We start from the raw sequence: 15,006 nt of genomic DNA on the forward strand, positions 1-15,006 counted from the left end.
ACCTCAGGCGTTCAAAACATTCAACTTAGTTAGCGAGAGTTCGAGATGTAAAGTTGAATATTTTGCCTAAAATAAAAATCGTTATTTGATCAAATATTAAGAGTTTTGGAACCAATGTAATCAAATGGTTGAAGGATTCTGTCGAATTAAATTTCAAAAGTAGGCAGGTAATTGCTAACATAAAAAATAAACATAATTCAACTACCAATATTTATTTGAAAAACAAAATCGGCACATATTTGTTTGGCACCTTTGTTACACAATACAAATTTACAAATAAGAAAATCAATCAGTTTTAGTCCTGAACATTCTACATCTTTTTTTCCTTGTGCTAGTTTTCTTTCTGTCTGTATAGGATCGCTCTCTGTCCAAAGCATTTAAAAAATATATTTTATTGACACAATGACTATCTTCAATGACCTCTTCATTTTTGGCTTTATATTTACGCATATAGTCGTCGTTTGCTCTTCTATTTTCTATTAATTCTAATAAGGTCCTTTTTCCTTTAAAACTTCTTTATCTCTGTTTTCATCTTGGTCATCGTCTAATAATTCGATTCATTAGCATAATTTAATTCCTGTACTCCAAACTCAAGATTTAATAAGTTTCTATAAGACTTTGTTGCTATTCGGTAGTAAAAAGATACATTTTCACGTATAATATTTTCGTACATAATATTATTTCCTTTAAAAATACCTATTCTGGTTACAGTTGTCTTAACTTGAGATGAAACATCTATTATTTTGAACATGGTCGATTTGAGGGGAGGTTGTGCATTTTAATAATAAAGTCTTACTAAGATAAATATATTTATTTCATGTTAGATACTCCTACAATGTAAAAAAATGTAAAACTTGAGAAGTAATACAATAATATTTAAATTTTATTAATTGTTTCGGCATTAACTTTGTGGTAAGACATGTTACAATGATTAAAGAAAACACTTGTTTTTTACCACTTGAGTTTTATTATAGACTACAAGTTTCAGAAGTTAAACTTCCATCATTCAGGTCTGTATAATAACTAATATTTTTTATATTTTATATTTTTATATTTTATATTTTATATTTTTATATTTTATATTTTAGTTACTATACATGATGGAAGTTTAACTTCTGAAACATGTAGTCTATAATAAAACTCAAGTGGTAAAAAACAAGTGTTTTCTTTAATCATTATAATATTTAAAATTTAATAAATAAAAACTTGAGATAAAGCATTTATTATTTTGAATATGGTCGATTTAAAGGGAGGTTGTGCATAAAAATAACATAGTCTTACTAAGATCAATATATTTATTTCATGTTTTATACTCATACAGTGTTAAAAAGGTAAAACCTGAAAATTTATATAAAAATATTTTTAAAGCTCCTCTCTCCAAATCATCTTTAAATCAATAAAGTTTTTTGATTAAGAAATAATTCTGGACACTAAATTAGATTATATGTTTCTATGGTAGTTGTATTTGTGTGTGAATTTTACAATTAAAAGTGTAAAGGATAAGCAAGTCTGCAACTTAATTTTTTTCAAACCCAGGTGACACGTGTAGAATTGCATTTTTCGCTTAAAACATATTTTGTATTGAAGAAATATGTATGGTAAATAAACATATAGTTTTGAAAAGAAAATAATTATTTTTATTAATACAATATTTAATCGCCAAATTACTTAATACATATTTTTATAAATTGTGGATGGACAGCACATGCACCTTCCCACGCAGCCGGTCGCGTACTGACTTTGTGTATTTGAGATTATACCCTTAAATATATAACATGATCATCCTCGGATCATATCTATTTCATTTCACTATGAAGAGAGATCCATAGGGCACTTGTCTTCTGGAATACACTTTCCAGAATCGTCTATTACATAATCTTCTTTACAGAAACATCCTGGAACGCATTGAGCGATACAGAGAATACCTTTGTCCATATTACAAGTTTTGGGACATGCTGAACCGCATTCGTTGAATATTTCATTTTCCTTCGAACAAGATTTCGCTGAAAAAATACAGTTTCGTAAATAAATAAGACCTAATCAGCTCAAGGGTGCATTACAACTTACAGTAATTTTAATATTCACTTGAACCATCCTATGACAGGTTGTAAGCCCTGTAAATATCTAGACTTCTATATTCTTCTTCATTTATGTTAAGATACAAACAAAACTATGTTTATATCTGTATTAATATGGTCTCTAACCATACGCAATCGGTTTATGTATTTTGGACATTTATGTAAAACGGAAAAATTAAACACTTTCAAATTAACAGCTTAAAAATAAAATTTTCTATAACGGTAACATTTTAGATTAAATCGATCGTGTTTATTAATGTCCTTAAAATGTTGCTATGTATTATGATTTAGCAAATCGATGAATTTGATTTGATCAGAAATTAATTATATTTTGTATATTAAAAGCATTGTCAACTTTATATTTTGGTAATATAACACTTTCCTTACCATTAACTTTGTGTAATTACACTTTAAAAAACAAAAATTAGAAATTAGTAAAGCAATTAATAAAAACACACCCATGATATAAGTTTTGTACTGACATTTCTTGGTGGAACTACCATAGTTATTACTTTATTTTAACCATGATAAATAACCAATTAAATTTAACTACAAGTCCACTTTTAAAAATATTCCTAGTGGTCTTCTCTCTTTCTCTCTTTCAAATTCTAGTTTTGTAAAAATGTTAGACCGTAACAATTTCACTTAAGTCTACATTTGACCTGATAATGAAATGATGATTCCGAAACCGGCAGTCACGAAGTACTGTTTTTTTAATGTGGTATTACACAAAGTGAACGATGAATGATAAGGAGAGTGTTATAATTAAACTTATCTACAATTTTCTTAACCTTACTGTTTCTCTCTTCGATGCAATTTCCATCGTTATCCTTGAAGTATCCTGGTTTACATTCGCATCCTTCAATACATGGCGCGAAACATTGGGCTCCTTCCGGGCATGGGTTTATACAAGGATTCAATACTTCATTTTCACCACATTTCTTTGCTAAAAAAAATGTTATGAATTACATTAACGAAAATATTCAAATACTTCTTTATGCATATTCGTTTTGCTAATTCGAATAAATTTGTATAAAAAAAGGCTAAACTGTTATCGATTGGGACCACTAAAACTCTCCGTAAAAATAAAGAGATTTAAAAGGTATTTATATTGATCCATAAAAAGAAATTCCATATAAGTATTATATACCACAAAATATAATTTTAATTAATACACAGTTTAATTTATTTGTTGACAAATGTCTTAGATAAACGAATACTATTGATACATTGTTTTTTTTGCACAAGCAAGGAATGCTAATCATCAGAACTTCATTCACATTTTCCTGTAATAAATTTCAATAATTTCTGGATATAATATACTTGAATTATTTTGGTAAAAGTTAAAAGCTCAAATCACACACCTATATTTCACATTCGTAGCGCAGAAACATTTGTGTGATAATAAGGAGTTAAAGAGTATGAACATAAATTATTTTAATGTTTTTCTTCTGCTTTTTATCCACACCAAATGGTGCGTAGAGCACTGCATCCGATAGACGGAATGCCAACTTGATCAGTAATCCGTTTCAGATACTTCTTCAATTTATTTCTCTTAACATTTTTTACTGTATTTTATTTTACTGTTATTCTGGCGTATACAAACAAATAAACATTCACAAAAAATAAACATTCTTGCTGGCATTAACATGATATCAATATCAAATTTGTAATTAGTTATTATAAATTATTATAACTTATGATTACTTAAAAAAAATAAACAGTTGTAATAAACCATTTAATGAGTTTTATTTTTATTATACTCGACTAGTGTCAAAAACTTACAGATGTTTTCATCTACAGGTGAAAATCAAAACTTTAATTTCTTTTAATTTTCATCTGTAGGTAAAAACATCTATAAGTTTTCGAAACTAGTCGTGTATAGTAAAAATCAAACGCATTAAGTGGTTAATTTTTTTAAATAATCAACATGTCATTCCACAAGTTAATGCCGAATCAATAAATAATTTTATTTTTGGTCTCAAATTTGAATAAAAGGTTTATGGGTACCTACGGCATTTATTTTCTGCGACACAATGTCCGTCTTGGTGCCTCAGATATCCTGTTTTGCAAATGCAGCCAGGATAACATCCGGGAACATAGCTACATCTAGGAAGTAAGTCTGGCACTTCACAAGAATTAAGACACCCGTGATTACCGCAGTCACTGAATACTTCATTTTTGTCACAATTACCTAATTTTAATCGAGGAATACAACACAATTATCTTGCTTAACATATAATATAAGTAATAATATAAATATTGTATATACGAGTATGTATATCAAATATGCATATATTTTTTCACATTAAATATGGTTTACTCGAAACCAAACAAACTATTTTTATAATGAAATAACAACTATGTAATTTTTTCCACATGAATTTTATTTGGCTAGCAACTGAGTTTCGTCGTAACCGACATCATCAGACAGATGTCGGTTACGACGAAACCCGGTTGATGATCAAATAAAATTCATGTGGAAAAAATTACATAGTTGTTATTTTATTATATAAAATGCAGTTCCACCAAGAAATGTCAGTACAACACTAAAATCTAAACTACTTTTATATTTTGTATATTAAAAGCATTGTTAACTTTGTGGTATGGTAATATACCACTCTTTATCATTCATCGTTCACTTTATGTAATACCACATCAATAAGCACTAATTCGTGACAACCGGTTTCGGAATAATCATTCCATCATCATGTCATTCAAATGAAATTATTACGGTCTGAAATTTATACAAAAATAAAATGTTGAAAGAGAGAATGAACCACAATTGAAATATTTTTAAAGGTGGAAAAAACAATCTTTATAAAATGTGAAATTCAATTACACTTACTTATACTTTAAAAAACTTTAATTTTTAATTTTTAGATAGATTTATATGATTTATATTCTATAAATACCTGATTTTTGCGTAGATTCCTTTAGTGGTGAAAATTCTTTACGTTGTTCATCAGGATCGATGGGTACTCCAAATATTGGTGGTAATAGCAAACAATGCAAAAAGCCTAGTATTATTAAAAATGATTTCATTTCACTTTGAAATGTTTGATAATAAACAAAAAAACACAAGTCCTCTCCAAGGTTACATGTACCAAGACAATGTCGAATTCATATTCAATGTCAATGCTTTTATACGTTTCCCATAGTAAATTATTCAATAATAATATAATTATGGCCATCCTGTTTATATTCACAATGAAAACAATAAGTAATGAAGCGATGTCCAACCATTTAACAAAATAACTAACCATCACGCCGCTTCCCCACATGGATAGGCAGAGAGAATAGAACGCCATACCACCCTGTCTTAAAACTTTCTTCGCCTCTTCCACATTCAGGGATCTCCTTATACATACCCACAGATTATATCGACTTCTGACCCAGCCACTATCAAGTATTTGAGATACCTGATTGTGCCAAGTTTTCTTCGGTCTTCTTCTGCTTCTTTTTCCAACTTTATTTGCCTCACAAATGTGTATAGCCGTTCTTTCCTCACTCATATTTTTCACATCTCAACACACCTTTCTTAATTTTATCGATAATATGTACTTATTTCAGCCTTGCATTCTTTTTTTATATTTAGTAATTGATTAATTCGTATTTAATTTCAAAATAGAGAAAGTCTGTTTTAAATAAAATACGGTGTCAAAAAACCCAAACGCTTTATGATTAATTTAAATTTCATTTGGTAAGTACTAAGTTTTCTTGATATCTATTGTGACACGTGTTTCGATGCATTCCGCATCATTTTTAAACACCGTTTCAATCATTTTTAATTAATGTTTTACTTAGTTAATACCACTAGAAGTACACTAAGAAATACCAATAGAAATAGTGGTATTTACTTAGTAAAACATTAATTAAAAATGGATAGATTTTACCACAAAGTGACTGCCGAATCAATTAATGAAACCGCTTCAATCGTTAAAATGGTTTAGACATTCAAAACGAACGAGTTAGGAATGATTCATCCAACTACTAGTTTAGTTGAGATGTTAATAAATAATTCCAATTACATCTAATAATGTTGTTGGTTAGATGTTATTAGTAAAGAATAGAAAAAGAAGAAAACAGAAATCTGGGTAAAGAAAGAGCTTAAAACCTGTCATTGGCTAGTTTTAGTAACCACACGTGTAAAATTCACCACTCTTTCCATGACTGACAACCACACTACTCAAATTTGGGTTATAATACATACTTTAATTAACACGTTATATTAACTTTATTTTGCAATTATTTAACGGAGAGATTTTGGAACAGGTAGATGATTTCGTGTATTTGGGTAGTATGTTTTCTAGGGATGGAAAGATTGATAAAGACTTAGAAATGAGAGTGAATGCCGGGAACAAAGTTAATGGTGCACTGAAACCAGTTATGGCAAATAAAAACCTATCAGCGGAAGCTAAACTGGCAGTGCACAACGGAGTCCTGGTTCCAACTCTAATGTATGGAAGTGAAACATGGAGTTGGCAAAAGAAGGATGAAAGTACACTGAATGCAGTCGAAATGCGATCTCTTAGAAGAATGTGCGACAAAACGATGTATGATAGATGTACGAATAGTGAAATAAGGAAGGAATGCAAAGCTGAGGTAAGCATTATCGATAAAATTAAGAAAGGCGTGTTGAGATGGTTTGGACATGTAGAACGAATGAGTGAGGAAAGAACGGTAAAACAAATTTATGAGGCGAATGTAAGTGGAAAAAAGAGCAGAGAAAGACAGAGAAAAACATGGCACGATCAGGTATGCCAAATACTTGAAAGTGGTCAGGTTAGGAGTCGTAACAATCGGCGGGTATGTATGAGGAGATGCATGAACGTGGAAGAGGCGAAGAATGTTTGCAAGGACAGAGTGGTGTGGCACTCTATTCTCTCTGCCTACCCCTGCGGGGAAGCGGCGTGATGGTTAGTTAGTTAGTTAGTTCGTTAGATCCCTAACTGAATACAGTTCTGTTTCATTTTGTAAAAGCCGTTCGTTGTTGATATTGAATAATATATCGGTCTCAAAATCGTTCGTAAATTATTGCTTGAGGACAACTGTCAATTGTTATAAATTCTTGGAAGAATATATTAACAATGTTTCTATGAAAATGCTCACGCTGCTTAAGTGCCTAAATAAAATAAGTGTTGTCTGAATAAGGCAACGAATTTAGACAAATACAAAACGAGAATATCAATAAATAAATAAACCGTGGTTAGACATCATTTAAGGATATAATATTATCTTTTTTAATATTTTAAACATTAATGTTTTAATCATCCTAATATGATCTGTCATCACCATCACCAGTCTGATGATGTCGGCCGATCTGTCATCACCAGTCTGATGATGTCGGCAACGACGAAACCCGGTCGCTGGTTAAATAAAAATAAAGTGGAAAAGCTAAAAATATTGGTTTTAATCTAATAACATATTAAAAATGCAATTCCATCACGAAGTGTCAGTGGATAATATAAATCCATCCTAATGTGATCTGATATTCGCGTATACATATCGCTCACTCCTTTGAACAACGTCATATATCAAAACACTCTATTTTTCAGGAGATAAAAAATATGTAGCATATTTGAAAAAATAATTAAACAATACATTTTCTTTAAGATGCAAAAACAAAACTTGCCCTGTAGCGGGCAAATATTAAGTTGAAAATATATCACTATTCCTGGAATATGGTACATTGTATGGGTATTCCGAAAACATGCACAACTGAAAATTTATGATTTTTGATATATGACGTTGTTGAATATGTGTACATATATATTTCGTTGAACTAAGAAGAGAGATCCTTAGGTCACACGTCTTCAGTAATACACATTCCAGAATCGTCTATTATATAGTCCTTTTTCAGGAGCATCCTGGAACGGATTAAGCTATATAGAGAATATCTTTGTTTTTGTTTACAAGTTTTGGGATATGCTGAACCGCATTCGTTAAATAATTCATTTTCCTTCGAAAATTTTTTCGATGATTAAAATACAGTTTCGTAAATAAATCATGTCAAAGGTGCAGTAAAACTTAAATAATTTTAACATTCACTCAAACCATCCTATGACAGGTCGCAAGCTCTGTAAATACCCAGATTCCGTATTCTTCTTCTTCTATGTTGAAATGTTATAACATTTATTTTATTATCATTTTAGTTTCAAAATAAATAAAAATCATTGACACAGTTTTTTTGAACATGCTTTGTTTTTACAAACCAATATACTCGTACCAATTATGTCATAAAATAATTTGTGTGTTCGTACCAGTCAAATATTTTTGAGATTATTCAAGTGCCTAGCTTGTGTGTTTGTAGCACACAAATTTTACATAGCATAATATTTTTTATTTGATTAGTATAGTGGTTTTTGTATTTGTGTTTCATGTTTACTGTCAGTATTGTTTGTCTAATACGCCATTGTATTATAATTAATTTTTTGCAGCCTTTTTTAAAAATGTGTATTCAGCATAGTTGGATTACTAGGAAATTACGCCAAATTAGGAGAGGCGCTCATTCGGGTCGAATCCAAAATACCACCTACAGAGGTCTCTATATATGTACCTGCATAGAATCTTCTAGGTCTTTTCTAAATCCATCGTCTTTCAATGAACAAATCACACCGACTCCAAGTCAAGATAACACACCTAAGGAATGTGAGATAATTAAATAAAAATATATTAACTAAACATTCTCGAGATAACGAAATAAACATAATATACATAATAAAATAAATAAACATATCCTTTTAAAGAATCGACATATACGTATATATATATATATATATATATATATATATATATATATATATATATATATATATATATATATATATATATATATATATATATATATATATTTATATATATATTCGTATATATATACATATATATATATATATATATATATATATATATATATATATATATATATATATATATAAATATATATATATATATATATATATATATATATATATATATATATATATATATATATATATATATATATATATATATATATATATATATATATATATATATATATATATATATATATATATATATATATATATATTATATATATATATATATATATATTTATATATATATATATATATATATATAAATATATATCTATATATATATATATTTATATATATATATATATATATATATATATATATATATATATATATATATATATATATATATATATATATATATATATATATATATATATATAAAAATTCATAATTGTATTTTTTGCACATTTTATGATACAAATATTAATACATTTTACAGTATTTTTAAATAACGAGTTACTTCTCTAATAGAGCGTATTACTCGTGTTTAGGGAGGAAGTTCATATTATAATATGTAGTTTTTCTTTTTTTTTATTTCTTTAATAAATAGAAAAAAGATATATCGGGGGGGCGTGGAGATGTTCGATTCGTTAATTTGGGCATTGTACGAAAAAGGTTGGGAAGCACTGATTTAGATACAATCATTGTTGCATATAACTTTAATGCCATAAAGTAGAATAATAGTTTATAATCAGTAGTGCCAATAACGGTCGGATTTGTTCTTATTTGTTTTATTAAATAAAAAAAATCAATGCATTTCAAAGACTTTTAATGAGGATTTACGTTTTCACAAAGACATTCCAATATGAAGAAGCATATGTTTTCTTTACGTCCTCCGACTATTGTTACTCGTTGTTGCTTAGTTGTACCTAATAGGTTTTGGTAGCTGCTGGTTTGGTGTATTTTTTTACACAGTAGTTCTTGCTGTCCCGAACATAGCCAGGAATACACTCACAGGCAGCAATGCATGGAGCAAAACACTGGAGTCCTTTGGGACAAGGGTTTATACACGGGTTCAGTACTTCGTTCTTGCCGCATTTCAAAGCTGAAATTGAAAACCATTTTAGTTATTGCCTTAAAAAAATCATTTATTATTCATCATACTTGAGTGATGAAATCTTTCATAAATTGATTCGGCAGTCACTTTGTAATATCTATGCGTTTTTTTTATTTAAGTTTTACTTGGTCAATACCACAATTTCTAAAAATCTATTGTGACACACCGTATGCTTAAAAATAATGCGGAATGCATCGAAACACGTCGGCTGTCCAAATTTAAAACACAGTAAGGGACATTTTTTTGTAGTTCATTTATTTTGCATTTTTGGACTAAGTAGAATCTACTTTGTCCAAAAATGTAAATAAAAGTACTACAAGAAATGTCCCTTACTGTGTTTCGAGTTTGGAAATCCGAAGTGTCAGCACAGATTTTTTAAAAATAATGGTATTTACCAAGAAAAACTTAAATTAAAAATGATTAAATTTTATGTAACTGTGAATCAAAAAAACGTTTTAGAACAACAAAAATATGTAGGTACAAAACATTAAATAAAAAAATTACTTACGTTCTTTCTTAAGCACGCAGATATTGTTGTTGTCCTTGATATATCCAGGTTTGCACACACATGCTTGAGTACAGGGGGCAAAACACTGCATACCTTTGGGACAATTGGCGCACTCATCCAACTCCTCATTTTGGCCACATTTCAATGCTAAAAACGGTCATGGAATATTAGCTACAATTCTCAACCTTATCTGCACGTGCATAGGGCACTGCATCGTATATACATAAGTAGTGTTACGTTGATGGTTAAATACACGAAGGAAAGGTGATTATCCTTCCACTTCAGGTCACATTTCAAGGGTGAAAAATGGTTATAGAATATTAGTAAGTTCGCAATATTATCAATTAAGCCATAATATTCTGTTCGACCCTAGAGTATCTTGGCGAAGTACAAACAAACATAAAAATTTAAACGCATTTTCAAGATAAATCATTTGTCTTTCTGGTAGCACATTTACGTGTGAACAGTTTTTTTCGAGAGTTAAACACAAAAATAAAAATAAAATCGAACGTGAAAACCCTCGAAAATTCTGAATGATTATCCTTAAGCAATATCAAAGCTAATATTTATATTCTCTTAATTTAAGTACAAGGCATACATACATATTTAGTCCGGCCATTGACTCGCGAAAGAATCATAATTTGTCCCCAGGCGTAGGAAAGGTTGCCCATGCCTGCTTTAACCCATCCCAAAAATATACTTTGTCAATGTAAAATTACAAATTAAAAAAAATAAACATATTAATAATATTAAAGGTTACTTACGACAATTTTCAGGAAGAATACATTTTTCTTGAGGGTCTCTAACGTAACCCAGACGACAGAAGCAACCAACTACACACTCATCCATTGGGCAAGTTATGTTCTGACCAAAAGTATCGCATGTTTCAGGGCATGATGATCCACATCGTTCATACCTTTCGTTTTGATTCGGACAACGTTTTACTGAAAAATAAAACAACTTTTATTTTATCAGTCCGCTGCCACGACCGCGTTAACGCACTCTCCAATTCCGTGCTCGGCAGGCCGGCCATACAAAATGAGCGCGTAAACGCGCTCTCGCTTGAGCTTGTCACAAGCCAAAATCAAATCCGATTGAAATACTTTTAATTAGCATATATAGAAACATCTATTAGGAATATCAAGAAATACTAACATATTACAATTTACCTATATTATCAATGTTACAGTCATCTATATAAAAGCTTTCACATTTTTGTTGAAAAAAATCATGGCCTGCTGGGTACGACCATATTAATAATACCTTCCGGCTTGAAAGGGTCAAGTGCCAAAATGATGCGTTAGAAATACTATTATTTTTACACCAAAATATTTGGTAGTGTTGTCAATAGTACTTAAACGGCGGATTTCATTATCTATAACATTTTGAGTGAAATGAAAGAGTTTCTGCTCAATAAAAAGCTTCTTTCATCTCACCATAGATGTCTCTAGTGAAATTATAGTGCATTCAAGCACTATGTTTCGAATTTGAATATTCATTAAGAATTTGAGTTGTAGGTTGTCAATTATTGGTAGAATTGGTCCATGATTCACGTGTGTATGTAGTTTTCTAAACTAGTTTTGTGCAATCAAATAAATCAATAAGTGGTATTACATAATTGTTTAATTTTTTTAATAATCAACAAGTCATTCCACAAAGTTAGTGCCGAATCAATAAATCAATTATCATTATTATTTTACTCAAAATTTAACAAAAAGTCTGTAAAGACCCGTAAGGATCGTTAATTTCGGAGCGATCTTAGGGAAAGAGCAATGAATGTGTTATGTTATTGATTGATTCGGCATTAACTTTGTGGAATGACATGTTGATTATTAAAAAAAAAACACCAAATACCACTTAATGAGTTTAATTTATGACGCACTAGTTTCGAAAACTACAGATGTTTTCATCTACAGTTTTACTTTTCAGCTGTAGATGAAAACATCTGTAATTTTCAAAAGTAGTGTGTAATGAAATAAAACTTATTAAGTGGTATTACACAAGTTTTTGATTTAAAAAAAAATAAAGAATTTGTTAATCCAAACATTAAACCATTTATATATATATATATATATATATATATATATATATATATATATATATATATATATATATATATATATGTATATATATTTATATATATATATATATATATATATATATATATATATATATATATATATATATATATATATATATATATATATATATATATATATATATATATATATATATATATATATATATATATATATATATATTTATATATATATATATATATATATATATATATATATATATATATATATATATATATATATATATATATATATATAAATATATATACATATGTATATATATATATAAATATATATATATGTGTATATATATATATATATATATATATATATATATATATATATATATATATATATATATATATATATATATATATATATATATATATATATATATATATATATATATATATATATATATATATATATAAATATATATATATATATTATTTTGATTTTTTTTAGTTCTTACAGCACGTGTCTTTAGGTTCACAGTCTCCTTTGTATGTTTTAAGATATCCTGGCAAACAAATGCACCCAGGATAACATGCTCCGGCCGGTAAATCGCACAAGGCAATTTGGCCAGGTGCATCGCATGTGTTTCCACAAGGAAGGTTACCGCATTTACTAAATACTGCATTGGCTCCGCAAGTATCTGAAAACACGAAGTCAAGGTTTATTGAAAATGAATAATTAATTGATCAATTTTTCCACGAGGATGCACTCTTTTTTTTAGCTCATGCATTATTGGTTTTCGGTAAACTAATTGAATTGAGAAAATACTTTATTTTTGATCAAATAATACTTTTGTCAATTTCGATCACATTTCATTAATACTCTACAAATAACGTTATATGAGGATTTGAAGGTGATTTCAATAATTTTCTCCTTTCAAAACCACATAAATATTTCTTACACATATTTTTTTTTTTAATGCAAAAACGATATTTTAAGAAAAAAAATGTAACTTGGATTTAAAGAAAAGGATAAAATTGGCGACTTGACGAATGTGGCGAAAGTGGCGACTCTATGAATTACCTTACAAAAACTTATTTTTCACTTACCGCATTTCTCCGGCAGAACACAGACACCCTTTGTGTTTCTTAAATATCCCTCGACGCAAATGCAGCCAGACTTGCAATCGCACTTTTTCGTGCTTGCAGTTGGACTCGCGCAAGTATTCTGGCAAGCGGTGTTTCCACAGTCGGAAAATATTTCATTTGCGGGGCACGCTAGATATGAATTGAAAAAAAAATGGTTTGTACATGTAAATTGTGCTATAATTATCAGACATTTATTGCCTAGGATCTAGGGCCTAGATTCTAGGCCATTGGTTTCCAAAGCCATTAGCATCGAAGCATCAAAGTGAAATTTTCATCAAAGGGGATAGATAAAATGCTGATCAATTAACAAATAGTTGGTTTGTTAAAGTTGTGTGTAGAAAATTTCACAATTTATCCAATACCGGGTTGAAATAACAACTCTAAAATTATTTTTTATAAAAACTTAATGTACCCAGCCGCGCGTTTCTATGGCTTACGTCTTGTTAAATGGAAAGCACACATTACTAATATGTTTGATATCACAACGCTTGTAGGTATACAATATTTTAGGAGCTATTAAGAAGCACGTTGTCAGCCATAAGCAATTTCGAGTATTACGTGTTTGGTCGCTATATTAAACAGATGGCGCTGCTATTTCTATTTAAAAAATCCACATGTTTTTTCAATAAAAATTTCACACATTACTTATATGTTTCATATCACAAAGTTGTGGGTAAACAATATTTTAGGAGCTATTAAGAAGCACGTTGTCAGCCATAAGCAGTTTCGAGTATTATGTGTGTAGTCGCTATGTTAAAAGGATGGCGTTGCTATTTTTTATTAAAAAAATCCACACGTTTTTCAATCAAAATTTTACAGCAATCGGTGAATTAAAGAATTCTAACGAATTGAAGAACTTGAACAAACGAACATTTACATAATTACGAGCATACATAGATAATACTTTTACTCACTCTGGTGTAATTATAAAACTTTTAGAACCATATATGTTTTTTTTATTATTATATAAACATAACCATTCTCTAATTTATCGATACAAAACTGTTCTTATAGGTACCTACTTACATATTTAATAATTGCAAAATAAACTTTTTTTTAGAAACTAAATCAATTTAAAAGCTTACATGGTTTTGGTGGTTTTGTAACTGGTGGTTTTGTAGCTGGTGCTTTAGTTGCCACTTTTGATGGAATAGACTTAATAGGTTCTGGATACTTGGAACTTCCTCCATGACATATTAGGACTTGGGTGCCTAACACCATGAGGCAGAACAAAACAATCTTCATTTTTCTTAGAAACCTTCGGACAGCAGTAAACGCATTCGCTAACCAGATGATCACCTTAGATTAAAAGATATTCTACT

General features: G+C 29.0%; 2 protein-coding genes across 3 annotated transcripts; both read right to left on the reverse strand.

Moving 5' to 3' along the window:
• Positions 1–1,275: 1,275 nt before the first annotated feature.
• LOC148312549 (serine protease inhibitor swm-1-like) lies at positions 1,276–5,197 on the reverse strand. 2 transcript variants are annotated; one of them, XM_088277230.1, is made up of 4 exons: positions 4,994–5,197; positions 4,093–4,272; positions 2,875–3,024; positions 1,276–2,003 (listed from the first exon to the last, which is right to left on the reverse strand). In XM_088277230.1, exons 1-4 carry the CDS (start codon positions 5,121–5,123, stop codon positions 1,810–1,812), a joined length of 654 nt encoding a protein of 217 aa, XP_088133356.1. In that variant the 5' UTR covers positions 5,124–5,197; the 3' UTR covers positions 1,276–1,809. The 2 variants fall into 2 exon arrangements, with proteins under 2 accessions (XP_088133356.1, XP_088133357.1); XM_088277231.1 differs by having other exon boundaries at positions 2,870–3,024.
• Positions 5,198–9,690: 4,493 nt separating this feature from the next.
• On the reverse strand, positions 9,691–15,006 carry LOC148312550 (mucin-6-like). Its single transcript, XM_088277226.1, has 6 exons — positions 14,770–15,006; positions 13,646–13,813; positions 13,054–13,236; positions 11,268–11,447; positions 10,504–10,650; positions 9,691–9,983 (listed from the first exon to the last, which is right to left on the reverse strand). The coding sequence occupies exons 1-6, from the start codon at positions 14,927–14,929 to the stop codon at positions 9,808–9,810; spliced, it is 1,014 nt and encodes a 337-aa protein (XP_088133352.1). The 5' UTR covers positions 14,930–15,006; the 3' UTR covers positions 9,691–9,807.

This window comes from Brachycentrus maculatus, unplaced genomic scaffold, assembly GCF_059751285.1.
Source record: "Brachycentrus maculatus isolate JH-2025_06_01 unplaced genomic scaffold, ASM5975128v1 h1tg000039l, whole genome shotgun sequence".
NCBI classification, from domain to species: Eukaryota; Metazoa; Arthropoda; class Insecta; order Trichoptera; family Brachycentridae; genus Brachycentrus; species Brachycentrus maculatus.

Excerpts from the sequence above, each read along its gene's own strand:
- LOC148312549 (XM_088277230.1), bottom strand. The coding sequence starts at position 5,123 with ATGAAATCATTTTTAATAATACTAGGCTTTTTGCATTGTTTGCTATTA. Across the intron at positions 3,025-4,092 it reads TGTCGCAGAAAATAAATGCC|CAAAGAAATGTGGTGAAAAT; the intron begins GTAGGTACCCAT and ends CATTTTTTTTAG. Across the intron at positions 2,004-2,874 it reads TTGCATCGAAGAGAGAAACA|CGAAATCTTGTTCGAAGGAA; the intron begins GTAAGGTTAAGA and ends GTATTTTTTCAG.
- LOC148312550 (XM_088277226.1), bottom strand. The coding sequence starts at position 14,929 with ATGAAGATTGTTTTGTTCTGCCTCATGGTGTTAGGCACCCAAGTCCTA. Across the intron at positions 11,448-13,053 it reads TGAACCTAAAGACACGTGCT|TAAAACGTTGTCCGAATCAA; the intron begins GTAAGAACTAAA and ends TTTATTTTTCAG. Across the intron at positions 10,651-11,267 it reads TATTCTTCCTGAAAATTGTC|CATTGAAATGTGGCCAAAAT; the intron begins GTAAGTAACCTT and ends GACCGTTTTTAG.